This window comes from Muscardinus avellanarius, assembly GCF_963383645.1.
Source record: "Muscardinus avellanarius genome assembly, chromosome: 20".
Lineage (NCBI taxonomy): Eukaryota > Metazoa > Chordata > Mammalia > Rodentia > Gliridae > Muscardinus > Muscardinus avellanarius.
In genome coordinates this window covers 25,304,671-25,320,047 of record NC_137806.1, presented here as the reverse complement: position 1 = coordinate 25,320,047, position 15,377 = coordinate 25,304,671, and the positions used below count along the sequence as shown (strand labels likewise).

Sequence of the window (15,377 nt, the reverse complement as noted above, 5' to 3'; positions counted from 1 at the left end):
GAAAAGAGGGAAATTCTCTAATATTCATGATGCAGATTCACAAACATATCAATGTCAATCACTAAGCCAAACATGAGAAGGAGAAAGGGGGAGGGAATGGGGCGGGAATTGGGCAAGGGCTAAATGCGTGATGTGTGTATACCTCCGCCATCTTGTACTCTATTGAGATGTATGACTTCAATTCACCAATAAAAAAGTAAAAAAAAGGCCGGGCGTGGTGGCGCACGCTTGTAATCCCCGCGCTTGGGAGGCAGAGACAGGAGGATTGCGCAGGTTCGAAGCCAGCCACGTGCACTGGCTTAGGAGACCCTGTTTCCAAATAAAAATGTAAAAATAGGTCTGGGAGTGTAGCCTGGAGGTAGAAGGGCTTCCAGGAACCCCAGTACTACCAAAAAAAAAAAAGTAAAAAAAAATAACAGAAAAGAAAATAGATTCAAAGTCTTATATTCAAAGAGCCTGGATAGGAAGGCTGCCTTCCCAAACCTCCCCTAGGTCTTTAGTTCTGTGATGCTAAACACAGCAATCTTCCCTGGGGAGCCCTGTGGAAATGAAGGGTTCTTCCTCATGCGTGAATTCTCTGTAAGCACCGAAGCTTCCGTATTAACCAACTCTCTGTGCAGCCTGCTGTTTCAAACAGTCAGAATGGAGCACAATGGGGTCTTTATGGTGGCTCCACGTCATTGTGAGTCTGTCACAGAAGAGGTCCCTGTCTCAGCCGGCCCCCTCTCCAGTGTCTTTCTTTTCCTTTTCCTTCAATCCCCTAATCTATATTGAGCTGGAAACCTGGACAACTGAGCTTCTGAATATTTGTATGTTAAGTAAGTGTCAACTGTGCTTTGAGAAAAAAAAAAGAAGATTGAAGTCCATGGCTTTCATCTAAGGATGCTGTTGGCACAGCCATGTGTGGAATGATATCTTCCAACAGAGGGATTTTAGATTCATGAAATAGGACACCCGAGATGTGCAGCACGCTTCCTCGGGGTATACAGAATTGCACGTTTTCCTAAGTGTACAAGTGATCAGAAAAGTGTGCGTGTGTGCTTATATAACTTAGAGCCTCAGTCTGAGGTATAATCACAATGCACTGATAAAAGGATGAGTGAAATAAAGAGCTTTCTTTACCTACTCAAAAGGAGAACATTCTATAACATATCTGGTGACCTCAAACAAATAGGAGCCAAGACAAGAGGTAGAAAGGGACAGAGAGAGAGAGAGAGAGAGAGAGAGAGAGAGAGAGAGAGAGAGAGAGAGAGAGAGGAAGCAGAGCTGGGAGGGAGATGGGAGAAGGGAGGTAAAAGGAAGACTAAGAGAAAGGACCAGAATCAAGTACAAAATAAGTCTGGAACCCTCTGCTTTGGAGACTGGAATTTCTTACTTGGTTGCTATTGAATTATCATCTATACAGTTTTGTGGGGAACCTTCTAATACCAAAGCACACTCGCCAGCCATCTCACGTTATGTAACAGCAACGGTTAGATCAATCAGATCAGGAAATCAGGTATCTTACTATTTGTTTCCAAAGAGTGCAATTTACCTATAAACAATTCCTTTGGAATGAAGGAACTGCAGACCAAGGATGATTTCAGCAGCATAAAACCTGAGTGAAACAAAGAAGAAAGAAAAAAAAAGTTCAATGTGAGCATATTTACAGAACAAGATGAAATACCCAAACCCAGCTGGATACTTTGTTGCACACAGTAGTCGACAACATGGCATACACGCATAATTCTGTTTAATTCTTACAAGGAAGACGCCATCTTTTCTACACTTAAAAAAAAACCAAATAGCCGGGCATGGTGGCTCTTGTCTGTAATCTTAGTACTTGGGAGGCTGAGACAGGACGATCACAGGTTTGAGGTAGTCTCAGCAACTTAGTGAGATCCTTTCAAAATAAAAAAAATAGCTCAGAGGTAGAATGTTCCTTGGTTCAATTCCAGTAAAACACACACACACACACACACACACACACACACACACACACACACACGAAAAAAAAGAAAAAGAAAACAAAGGATTGGACATATGCAGCCTCAGTCCTGAGAATACTAGATGGAGCTGGCATCTTATGCGAGTCCTGCCTCTATCTGGTTCTTATTAGTTTTTGAGTGGGGGTGAGAATTGAACACAGGGTCATTCTACCTCCAAGCTACACCCCATCACTATATATATATATATATATATATATATATATATATATATATATATATATATTTATTTATTTATTTATTTTTACGGGCCTGGGGATGGAACTCAGGGGCATTCGACCTCTGAGCTACATCCCCTGCCTTGTTTTTTATTCTTTATTTTGAAACAGGGTCTCACTGAGTTGCAAAGGGCCTCACTAAGTAGCCGAGGCTGTCTGTGAACTACGATCCTCCGGTCTCAACCTCCCAAATGCTGGGATAACAAGCGTGCACCATCATGCCCAGCTTGTTTTTTATTTTGAAACAGGTTATTGCTAAGTTGCTGAGGGTGTCCTATCTAAGTTAACTGAGGCCAGCTGTGAACCTGCAACCCTCCTGTCTCAGCCTCCCAAGTACTGGGGTTACAGTCATGTACTACTATGCCCATCTGCTTATTCTTACATTTTAAATGACCATGCACACACTGTCATGTTTTGCTGATAAAACACCTAAGCATTAAATGCAATAGTGAACTATAACAGGGAAATAATGTGCCCCTTTATTTTAAACTCTGCTTGGAGTTCATAAGCCTGTATGAAAGGCCATCCCAAAGAGACTTGGATGGTTTATTTTCATATTGACAATGTTTAGCTGTGGGCAAGAAATACAGAGGTGGAAAAGTGGAAAAAGGATATTGGAAGATGGCAGGTGATAAGTTACAGGCTTCAAGGAAATGAGTTCATATTATCTGTAGTGGGATTAAAGTCAGATATAAGGGCAAGCTTCCTGAAAGTGAGGTTTGCTGGGTCTCATGGAAGTATACAAAATCTCTCTTCTGGGAGACATTTAGGCCAAAAGAGAAAGGCAACATGTGAGCAGGCCAGCTTCATGCATTATACAGCCGGAGAGGACGCTGGACCAAATGGATTGTCTCTAACACTCAAATGCCCAGTGATTTCTTTGCTGCAGAAATCGAATCCCATCATCTGTGGGTGCCTTGCCGAGGGTTCTTGGAGGCAAAGTCATTGGCAGAATGCTACCTACTGGATTTGACGAGACGGCCACTTCAGCCAGGGACTTGGCAAGGAGCAAGCTCCATTTTAACCTCTTCAACCTTAACATTCCCGCACAAAGCGGAGTGACAGATAACTGAGCACCAGGCCAAGAAAACTGGGAGGAGGCTGGTGTTTTTAGAGGAGTTGGATGGTATGGTTTACTTTGGCTGGAATGTCACAGTGCACTGATTCCGTGGAAAGTAGGACCCCCCAAGGGGATGAGGCAGGTGCGGTGGGGCTTAGCTACGGTGCCACCAGGTAGACACAGCTGGATCCACAGCCCTGTGTCTATGGCTATTTAATGACCAAAGAAGGAAGGCTTGATACTTGGGTATGGTATGAGCCTCTCCTAGTTTCTTACTTCTCATGGCCCAGAAACCAAATGGTTTCTACCTTGCAATAAATTCCCTACTAAAGGCCTCTCTAAAGTGTCATCCCTAGGACCACTTTAAAGATTCGTGGTCCCTTTACCTTCTCTCCTATGCTCGAGTATTTAGAAGGCTGATGAACTGCAGAGAGTCCTTAGGAAACGGTTGTTTTCCTTTTATTTTTGCGATACTGGGGATTGAAACCCAGGGGCATTCTACCTCTGAGCTACACCCCCAGCCCTATTTTTATTCTTTAATTTGAAACAGGGTCTCACTAAGTTGCAGAGGGCCTCACACGTTGCTGAAGCTGGCCGTGAACCTGCAATTCTCCGGTCTCGACCTCCCAAGTACAGGGATTACAAGCGTGCGCCACTACGCCTGGCAAACTAGTGGTTTCCGAGACAGAGAGAAAGGAGACAGAACTGCCTTGAATTTTGGCTTCACGAATTGGGAAAAATGTTCCCTTGTTTGGTAACATTCCCAAGGGTTTACCTGACCCTGGGATTTAGGTGTGCCAAGGAAGGAGGCAGGAGATAGTACTACAGAAGAGAAGTCTGTGAGTGCCGGGTACACAGGAACCGAGAACAAGGAAAGCCCTCAGACTCCTTATCAGACGCTTACGTGGCTCTGGAAAGATCGAACTTGTGGCAACTTTGGATGTGGTACATTAAGTCTCCTCCGTTGAGATACTCCATCACAAAAAAGAGGTTTTCCTAGGGAAAAAAACAATCACAACTTTTGGTTTCTTTAAAAAATGGCATTTTAAATGAATTAGATAATTTTATTTATTTATTTATTTATTTATTTATTTATTTATTTATTTATTTATTTATTACTGGGCATTGAACTTAGGGGCACTCTACCTCCAAGCTACAATCCCAACCCTATTTTTTATTCTTTACTTTGAAACAGGGTCTCATGAAGTTGTGGAGGGCCTCATTAATAGCTTAGGTTGGCCACACACCTACAATCCTTCTGTCTCAGCCTCCCAAGTACTGGGCTTACAAACATACACTACCGTGCCCGGCTTGGATTAGACAATTTTAAAGTAATCAATTTTATTTTGAAATCATTTATAAAAAAAGACTGTAATTAGCTGATCTACTTATCAACTATATATATATGTATATATATATATATATATATATATATATATATATATATATACATTCTATCTATCAATCTCTCTATTTTTGTGGTACGTAGATCTATTTTTCTGATGCTGAGGATTGAACCCAGGGCATTCTACCTCTGAACTACACCCCCAGCCCTTTTTATTTTTTGTTTTAAAACAAGGTCTCACTAGGTTGTTGAAAGTATGAGTTCCTGAGGCTGGTCTTGAACCTGTGCTCCTACTCTCTTAGCCTCCCAAGTACTGGGATTATAGCTGTGTGCTACCACGCCCATCCTGATCTTTGTCTTTGAATTCTGGGGAGCCTGAGCCATCTGGGAGGATAATGGGTAAGATTTTTCTAAAAGCTTATGTGCTCGGATCCATCTAATGGGACTGCTGGACGGTGAAAAAATGTCGAGCAGTTAGTGGATGCTGATCATCAGGTTATTGAAATTGTCAAGGTGTAGGATGGCAAAATCTGGGTCTCTGACTCTAGGAGCAGGGCATGAAAACACCCACGCATGCAGCTCTTAGTAACAGTCACTGGGCATGTTCAGTGGGTGAGCGAGCATGAGATGGTCATTCATCAACTATGAAGGAGACACAGCCCCTGTCTTTAGGAGTTTGCAATCCAGCTCCGCTTTCTTCTTCTCTAGTCTGGACTTCCCTTGCTGCAGAGGGAAGCCACAGTTTCTGAGCATGTCGCTCCTAGTAGAGGATGCCAGGTGTGCTATTTATTGGGACTAGTGAGTCCCCCTGAGAGGCAGCAGGTGGTGGGTGCGAGTATCAGAGGTCACCAAAATTCCAGCCAACCCGCGCTCCTCCAACTACGTGACTCCGTGTTTCTTCAACAACAACAAAAAAATAGTCACAGATCTTTGAGCTGCTGATTTTCCTCAGGGCACTTAAGAATCACAGAATTAGTAACCTCTCAAGTGTGGAGACATGTGGTGTGTTTGTGCATGGCTTTACACCTGAAATCTCACTTGGGTGATTTTTTTTTAACTTTTAGATTATAGATTCTTATAGATTCCTATAGAGACTGAGATTTCACAATTTATACACTATTAAATTTGAATTTGGAGAAGGTGAGGGGGGGACTGGAGGGAAAAGTTCTACCCCTACCACGCACTCTGCGGATCATTCTTCTCTTCTTCTGGCTACTTTAGACACTACACTTAGCCTTTGGGAGTTGAAGTTGCCATGAAAGAGAGTTTAAGATGTAAGAATTAACTTTTACATCTGGACGTGAGACTTCCCAAGGCCAGGGGCGTGCGAGGTCATGGCACACAACCATGTGTTTTGGCTCCCGGTGACATTTTGACGTTTGCTGTCTGTCCCTTGTCCTGAAGCCAGGTTTCCATAGAATGGGGAAAATCAAATCTCATGGAGAGTAATCATTCGGATAAAGCTAAGAATCTACCTCCTCTTGCCACAGTTGACCTCAGATCGGATTTCCTGGTTCCAGCAGTCTTTAACTGGAGCCCACTCTTGTCTTCATAGACAGGACAAAATTCCTAGCCGATATGAACCAGAATGTTGGTATTTCAAGCCTGATATGGGTGACCTTATCACCTGCTCGCACCTGCCCTTTCCCCAGTACACCTTCTCTGCTGCTCTTGTTCCTCTAAGAACCACGTTCACGGCTTCTCATTTTACCTTTTTACTCAAAACTAGACTTGCCTGGACCAGCCACAGTGGTGGCTCAGAGAACAAAAGGTTAAAAAGCATACAGAAGGTCATAGATTTGAAGCCAGCCCCAGTAACTTAGTGAGGTTCTTTGCAACTTAGTGAGAACTTGTTTCCAAATAAAAAGAAATAAAATCAGTCTGGGCCTGTAGCTTGGAGGTAGAATGCCCCTGGGTTCAGTCCTCCAGTACCACACACAAAACAGACAGACAGAGCATATAGGAAGCTCATTTATGGCACTACTTAGGTAGAATAGCTTCTTTTTAGTGTCGGGGTGCTTATAGATTCCTATAGAGACTGAGATTTCACAATTTATACACTATTAAATTTGAATTTGGAGAAGGTGAGGGGGGGACTGGAGGGAAAAGTTCTACCCCTACCACGCACTCTGCGGATCACTCTTCTCTTCTTCTGGCTACTTTAGACACTACACTTAGCCTTTGGGAGTTGAAGTTGCCATGAAAGAGAGTTTAAGTTGGGAGTGGCGGTGCAAACCTGTAATTCCAGTGCTTGGGAGGCTGAGATAGGATAGCAGGTTCAAGGCCAGCCTCAGTAACTCAGCCCCTGTTTCAAAGTAAAATAATAAAAAAGGCTGGGGGGCAGTTTGGAGGTAGAATGCCATGAAGTTCAATCCTTAGTACTAAAAAAACCCACACACACAAAAAAAAATAGAGCTCGATCAGTCTTTCCTATCATGGGCACCAGATGACTACTCTTAATGTAGTGAATGTTAAGTGAACAGCAATGGAGATCTTTAGCCTTCTGGAAGCCACATTTAATTTTTTGGTTCTCCAACACATCTGTCCAAAAAAGCCTGTTCGAGTTCTCATCCTGTTACCAAGTCAAGGACAGTAGCAAATCCCATTGCTTGTCAGTTTAGCCCTTTGGTTTTGGGGATGACGAGGTAAAACTTGGACTTCTTGACAGATCATGGGCAGTCTCCCCTGGAATTATAGCTTGGGGGGTGGCGCAGAATAGAGAGAACTGCTCCCTCTCTCGAGGTTGCTGTTGGGTTTGGAAAGCTTGGGAACCTGTCATCCAAGAACACTTGAACTCACCAGAGCCCAGTAAGATGGCTCTGTGACGAAATTAGCATAAATGTATGCACATAAAAACCATAAGGTACTGAGGTTTGAAAAAAAAATATATATATTTGGTGTGTGTATGTGTTTGTGTGGTACTAGGGATTAAAACCAGCATTCTATTTCTGAGCTAAAACTTATTTTAAAATTTATTTAAATAAAATTTATTTAAAAATTATTTTAAATTTTGAAACATAGTCTTGCTATGTTGTTAAGAGTCTTGCTACATCACTGAAGCTGTCCTCAAACCTGTGATCCTCCTGTCTTAGCCTCCCAAGTACTGGGATTAGAGGCATGTGCCACTCTGCCTAGCTGAAGTTTGGATTTTGAGGATATATTTTAAAGAATGAAAAAACCTTTTAAAAGTTGAATCTGAAATCCCATCCTGACAAGTGAATACAAATACATGCCCACTTACAGTAACTTGGAATAAATATTGTATTTTCAGAATTCTATTCTTTGGTGAAAAGTAAATGGGTAAATGATTACAGCATTTGAAAAATACATTTTATACATATATGTACAAAGGATATATCAGGTCTAGATTATGATTTCCAAGACAATTTTAATGCACCTGCGTTAATTTTACTGAACCACTTGCAGAACTGAAAGCTTGGATGAGCTGGGCATGGTGGCACATGCGTGTAATCCCAGTACTTGGAGGCTGAGGCAGGAGGATCCGGGTCCACTCCCAGACCTATTTTATATGTATTTCAGCAACTTAGTGAGGCTCTCTGCAACTTGGTGAGACTTTGATTCAAAATAAAGAATAAAAAATTGGGCTTGGGGTGTAGCTTGGAGGTAGAATGCCCCAGGTTCATTTCCTAGTACTGAAAAAAAAAAAAAAGAAAAGAATTGAAAGCTTGGGATTTAATAGATCGAGGAATGGAAATGAACTTTTCCTTTGAATCATCTTCAGTGGAGGTAAGAATTTTAAGCCGTCCTCTGGTTATGCTCACAGAACTTGGCTATGGGTTGGGTGCAAACACCTCTGCATCTACACAGGTATTTACGATCTCAAAGGCCCTGGGATGCTTGAATATTAAGTTAATCCCCATGAGCACAGGTTGTAAAACAAGAAAGGGTCCGAGGAGAACGTGGCTTTGGGTCTAACCAGCATGGCAGGGAACTTTCCCTGGGTGGTACAGGGGATTGAATCCAGAACCCAGGGGCATTCTCATTCTGAACTCCACCCCCAGTCCCATTTCATTTTCTTTTTTTATGTGAATTTTGGTCTGGCTAGGTTGCTAAGACTGGCCTCGAACCTGCAATCCTCCCAAGTACTGTGATTACGGGTGTGCGCCACATCTGGCTAATTAAAGCATCTTTGAGAGCTTCAGATGAAGCAGCTTTCTGAATAAAATGATTGGAATCTTGAGAATAAATCTTCTTCACTTCTAGAAATCTTGGACAGATTTTGTTTTCAAACCAAGAAACCACCAGAATGATATACTAAAAAAATCCTATCAAATTGAAGACATATTTTCTTTTATTTCAAACAAATAAGTAGTATTGGTCTGATCCTTCCTTCACAACAGATTCATGCTATTCCGCAAGTGCTATTTTTTTTTATACATTGTTCTTTCAGAGGCAAAAAAATGAGAGCCAGTGAGTGTCACAAAGAAACCTTCGCGGTCTTGTTCAAAGGGCACTCACTTGTACCCTGAAGCCGTGACGGGAAGTGGAGCTTGTGTGTCCTATAAATAGAAAGTACGGCTTGGTTTTCTTTTTCATAAAAGAGAAATCTTAAAGAAACACTGATAAAGAAAGATCAACTGGTTGGAACTGGGAGTGTGGATGGACATCAAGGGCAGAGGTGTGATTTCTGCCTCCTGACACCTGAAAGGCTCTTGCTTAGATTCAGCCTCAGAGTCCAAAGCTTCTTTTAGGAATGACATTACTATGCTTTTTTATTTTTTGTTTTCTGTTTCTATTTTGGTGGTGAAGGGGACTGGACCCAGAGGCATTCTACCTCTGAGCTACACCCTCAGCCCTTTTTATTTTTGTTCACAAACAAGGTCTCACTAGGTTGCTAAGAGTCTCGTTAGGTTGCTGAGACTGGCCTGCCACCTGTTCTCCTCCTCCTGTCTCTGCCTCCCAAGCACTGGGATTATAAGTATGCACCCTAAATTACAGTTTCGGACTTGGATACAGACATGGGAGTAAAAAGTAAAGAGGAAAAACCATTTCTTTCTCTAGGTACGACAGTAATGGCCGCTCATAATGTTGATCAGCATTAGACTCTGCTGCCAATAGCTTCCATCAGAGCTTGAACGATGTGCAAAGTCCTATGTATGGACCTGGCACCGAGAAAATGAATTTGGAAGATTCTTTTCAGCTTGACTCAGGTTCAGGCTCAGATTCAGCGGACTGTTGTGTCCACCTGTGAGCCCAGGGCTGTGCTTCCCACAGGGGCCTGGCTTGCACTTCCCAGGCTCTGCCTCACGATTCCCCTCTCTGTTCCTTTTGTTTTGTTCTTGAGTTACTGGGGAGTGAACTTAGAGACATTCTACTTCTGACCTACACCCCCAGCGCTATTTAATTGTATTCTGAAACAGGGTCTTGCTGGGTTGATGAGAGTCTCACTACTTGCTGAGGCTGGCCTTGAACCACCATCCTCCTTGTCTTCTTCCTCTCTGTTCTGAGCAGAGGAGAAAGGGTCTCAGAGCTCTGCTGATAAACAGACAAGGTGGAGCCGGATGGGCTTCAGCTCCCAAGTGCAGGGCTCTTGCACTCTGTAGCTTCCGACCGACTTTCTTTCTTTCTTTCTTTCTTTCTTTCTTTCTTTCTTTCTTTCTCTCTTTCTTTCTTTCTTTCCTTCTTTCTTTCTCGTACTGGGGATGAAACCCAGGGTCATTCTACCTCTGAGGAGCTACACCCCCAGCCCTATTTTTTAGTTTATTTATTTATTTATTTATTTATTTATTTATTTATTTATTTATTTATTGGTGGTACTGGGGTTCCTGGAAGCCCTTCTACCTCAGGGCTACACTCCCAGACCCATTTTATATTTCAATTTGGAAACAGGGTCTCTTAAACCAGCGAGGCTGGCTTCGAACCTGCGCGATCCTCCTGTCTCCGCCTCCCAAGGGCAGGAATTACAAGCGTGCGCCACCACGCCCGGCTAGTCTTTTTATTTTTGAAACAGAGTCTCTCTGAGTGAGTTGTGAAGGGCATTGGTAAGTAGCTGAGGCTGTCTGCTAACTGTGATCCTCTAGTCTTTGCCTCCTGAATGCTGGGATTACAAGCTTGTGCCAAAACACCCCGTCCTTCCTATATTTCCTAACAACATTTCTATCCCTTCACATCATATAACCATCAGCTAGGGACTTTAAAAATTGTGTATAAACTGGATGTGGTGGCACATGCCTGTAATTCCTGTACTTGGGAGGGGTTCACGTGTTTGAAACCAGCCTCAGCAATTTAGCAAGACTCTCAACAATCTAGCAAGACGCTGTTCCAAGACAAAAAATAAAAAGGGCTGGGGGTATAACTCAGAGGAAGAATGCCCCTGGGTCTTTGCACTCCCTCCAAAATTGCAAATGATTTAACCTACATGCCCCTGGTCAATAACAAGGGAATGACTTCCCTGGATACTGTGCGGCTTCTGCTATTCAACAGGGCTCTTTGGAAGAGAAAGTGAACAGATAACTTTCTCTGAAAAATGACAATTTTCTAGAGAAGCAAAGAGTTAATGAATCCTGTGCACTGTCTTTGTGGTGCGCAAAGGTGACTGTCCTCTGGAGAAATGACCTTCCCCCAGCGTTCCCCGGGCAGAATCCTCACATTGCTGCTTCTTCAATTCACTCGGGCTATGGAATCAGTGACTTTGTTTGACAAGCAAGGCCTGGAAAACAAATCTGAGTGTCTGAAAAGCAACACAGGGTCCTCAGCAAGGCACAAGGCAAGATTTCTCCTTTCCCTTCATCTCTTTCTAAGAGATGCAGGTCGTTGAAGCCCAAGTGCTGAGCCGTGGTTTCATTTCTGAGTGCATTCTCTAGCATTGTTTTCTTTTTCCTTCTCCTTTTCGCCTGTCATGAATGCTGCTGATGCTTTAATTTCTTTCTTCGTGTTAAAGCATCACAGCCATGTGGGACCTTAAGCATATCTCCCATAAGAGGGTGAGGAACAGATGCAGACCCGGGCTCTGACGGACGAGCAGGAGAGTGGAATTGGCCTGTTTCCTACAAGGTGAGATTTTTAAAGTGTGTGTGTGTGTGTGTGTGTGTGTGTGTGTGTGTGTGTGTGCGTGCATTTGTGGCACGAGGGATTGAGCCCAGAGACATTCTACCTCTAAGCTTCATCCTCAATCCTATTTTGTTTTTATTTTGAAACAGGGTCTAAGTTGCAGTTGGCCTAAGTTGCTGAGGCTAAACTTGAACCTGTGATCCTCCTGACTCAGCCTCCTAAGTACTGGGATTAGAGGTGTGCACCACCACGCCGGCCTCAAAGTGATATTTTTTTAGCAGCCTGTCTCATAAGTTAGGAAAAAAATTATAAATATGAACATACATAAAATAGCGGGGAAAATATGCCAAGTTAAATTTGACTATGCTTTGTCCTTAGAAGCGTGGTCTGAAGTGTACTTAGCAGTTTGAACTGCTACAAGCCTCGGGAAATCCCAGGAGGAAAAGTGAGATTATAAGCAGCTTCCAGAGTCAAAGCAAAACTAGGATACAGCCTGGGAGAGGGTGACAGAGTTTATCACTTTAACTTCCAGTGACATATTATCTCACTCAGACCAATAGGTAAACACATTGCCAGGAGGCAGCTTCTTTGTTTTTCCTTAAATTTTATTTTAAGTCTACTTTTATTGCTGTCTTTTAGTAACACTTCATAATCAAGTTCAGAGTGATAGGGAATCAGGAGGAAGTTTCTAGAAGAAAATCTTTCTAATTCTCATTATTGAAAATACAACCTCTTTTCCATTTATATATAGGACGTGAGCCCACTTCCTCTTCACCGGCTTCTCACCGCCTCTTCATCTCTTCACGACTTCCCTCTTGCAGCCCACAATACCTCCACTGCCCACCATCCTCTCTGCCTGCCCAAACTCTGATTTCTAGTTTCTCCCAGCTCTGGAACTTGGAGTCGGCATTCTAATTTAATATTACTCACTCTGTTAGAAGTATCAGTCCTGTATCTTTCATTTAGTCGGAAGCTTCCAAGGTCAGGAGCCGTGTTATGTATTTCTGCGTCTTCTACAATGCTTTGAATATAGTAACGCTCAGTCCGTACTTGGTCATGGCCTGGCGTCTCTTTATTTTAGGTAAGAGCATCATTCATTTCTTTGCTCATTAAACACGTGTTGAAAAATCTCAGAGCTGCAGAATTGGCAATGGGGATCTGGCTGTACCTCTCTCTTGAATTATTCCCTATTAATTTGTTCCAAGGTTGAAGACAACTCAGGGTCTCTCTAGGCTAGTACTAAGGGTGTCATGACTTGAAAAAGAAAGAGGGGAAGAAACCCCGCCCTTTGGGCTCTCTAGGCGCTAGCCACAGGGCTCTACACGGGTCTGCTTATTATTCGAGGCTCCATGTAATGGGGGTATGAGAAGAGTAGAAAAATTAGGAGAGCCAAATCGTAATGCCTCCGTAGGAAGAGATCCACAGGACTGTTCCTTTCAGTGCTAGTTAAACCAGAACTCAAGGTTCATGTTGTAATTATATAACCCAAGTCACAGAAAACTATCTATAGATTAAGGAAATTAATATAATAGAATGTTAAAAATGCAAGTTATGGAACTACTAGTAAGTATTTATGGTGAGTTGCTATATTTACTTGAAGAAATCCACAGGTGTGAGGGGAAAATGCAGAAGGATAGCTTCAAAGTATTAATGGTATATCCAAGTGGTAGCATTATAAGTGGTTTTCTTGTTTGAGCTTATAAGCATTTTCTAAATTATTTACAGTGATCTGGAATAACTTTTGAGTTAGAAAATAAATAATTTAAAATTATTATTATTTTTTGTAGCACTGAAGATTGAACCCAGGGGCATTCTACCTCTGAGCTATACTCCCAGCCCAATATTATTTCTTATTTGGAAACAGATTCTCACTAAATTGCGAATGGCCTCGCTAAGTTGTCATGCCTGGCTTCAAACCTGTGATTCTCCTGTCTCAGCCTCCCAAGTACTGGGATTACAAGCATGTGCCACTATGCCCGGCTTAAAATTCTTTTCTTTTCTTTTTTTTTGGGGGGGGGGTACTGGGGACGGAAGCCAAGGGCATTGTACCTCCGAGCTACACCCCAGCCCTATTTTTTATTCTTTATTTTGAAACAGAGTCTCACTGAGTTGCAGAGGGCCTCAGTAAGTAGCTGAGGCTGGCCATGAACTATAATCCTGTCTCAGCCTCCTGAATGCTGGGATTACAAGTGTGTGCCACTATGCCTGGCTTAAAATTATTTTCTTAAGCGCAAAGGAAGCCAGGTGTGGTGGCACATGCCTGTAACTCCAGTAATTTTAACAGAGTGGGATTGTACATTCAAGGCCAGCCTCAGTTACTTAGTGAGACTCTCAGAAAACTAGCAAGACCCTGATTCAAAACAAAAAAATAAAAAGAGTTAGGGGTGTTGCTTGGAGGTAGGATGACCCTGGGTTCAATTCCTACTCTCTCTCTCTCTCTCACACACACGCACGCACGCACGCACGCATGCACACACACACACACACACACACACACACACACACACACGCACACCCAGGAGAATCAGTCCTAGAATGGTAGTGCCTTCTGATAAGATTAGTATGAGAAAAGGGGCCCAAGGTCCAGTAACAATGTCCACCCATCTATCTTTTAGCCCAGTGGTCTGTGCTGACCCAGTGACCAAGCCTACACTATGGGCCACTTTTTCTGTCAGTCTAAGAAAAAATACCAGATAATATGTATTTTAATTAATTGTCCAACTTTTCCCTCTTTAATTAAACATATGCTAGATAAACAAATAAATGCAACCTATCCCCCCAAGTCGCCTACTGCTTAGAAGCTGGGTTATCAAGCTATGTTAAAGCAAACTCTAAAATAACAAGTGAACCAACAAATAGATCCAAAAGTAAATTCTTTCTCAACAAACTACATTAAGAAATTCTAGGTAATATAGTAATATTCCTATGGTATTAAAATATTAAACATTTTTGTTTCATATCTGTGATCCTTCTATTTCAGCCTCACAAGAACTATGTTTACAGTTGTGCACCACTGTACCTGGCTAGACATGAAATTTTCTTCTTTCTTTCTTTCTTTCTTTCTTTCTTTCTTTCTTTCTTTCTTTCTTTCTTTCTTTCTTTCCTTCTTTCTTTTTGGTACTGGGGATGGAACTCAGGGGCATTCTACCTCCAAGCCATACCCCAACCCTATTTTATTTTTACTTGACAAGAGGGTCTTGCTAGGTTGCTAAGAGTCTTACTACTTGCTGAGGCTGTTCTCCCACCTGCGATCCTCCTGTCTCAGCCTTCCAAGTTCTGGGATTACAAGTGTGTGCTACTATTTCAGGCTTATATATAAAAATTTTCTGGATGATGGATGGAACGTGGACTGAAAAACAAGATAAATAAGAAGACAATACCCCACATCTCCAAGAGAGGGCACCATCAGAGGTATCATGCTTGGGACAGGGTGGAAGAGGGACATCTCTGTGCAGAAACCATACCTTGGTTTGAAATGTACAGAACATGTGCGTTAGAAACGGATGCTCCCAGGCTAAGGACAAGACTCTCTTTTCTACCATCGTACACTCAACATCGTCGTCCATCAAAACCACATCCTTCTTTAAGGCTTTAATTGCAAAAAATTGATTGGTTTTCTTGAACTCTGCTAGAAAGACCTAGAAGGAAGGGGAAAAAGTAACTTTATTTTGGAATTTGGGTTCTTACTCATTAAAGAACAAAGAGCTGAGAGAGGTACATAGGGGATGGGTAAGTGGAACCTTTTCCAGTTTCCCTCC

At 42.5% G+C, this 15,377-nt stretch overlaps 1 protein-coding gene across 3 annotated transcripts in view; it reads right to left on the bottom strand.

The window, feature by feature from the left end:
• PRKCQ (protein kinase C theta) overlaps positions 1-15,377 on the bottom strand; it is a gene marked incomplete at both ends in the record, with an annotated part of 68,820 nt that overhangs the window by 24,460 nt on the left and 28,983 nt on the right. For all 3 annotated transcript variants that reach the window (XM_080717131.1, XM_080717132.1, XM_080717133.1), the window contains 3 exons: positions 1,535-1,597; positions 4,168-4,259; positions 15,084-15,257. In XM_080717131.1, coding sequence (XP_080573257.1) covers positions 1,535-1,597; positions 4,168-4,259; positions 15,084-15,257 — 329 coding nt within the window. The remainder of the gene's footprint in view (positions 1-1,534; positions 1,598-4,167; positions 4,260-15,083; positions 15,258-15,377) is intronic.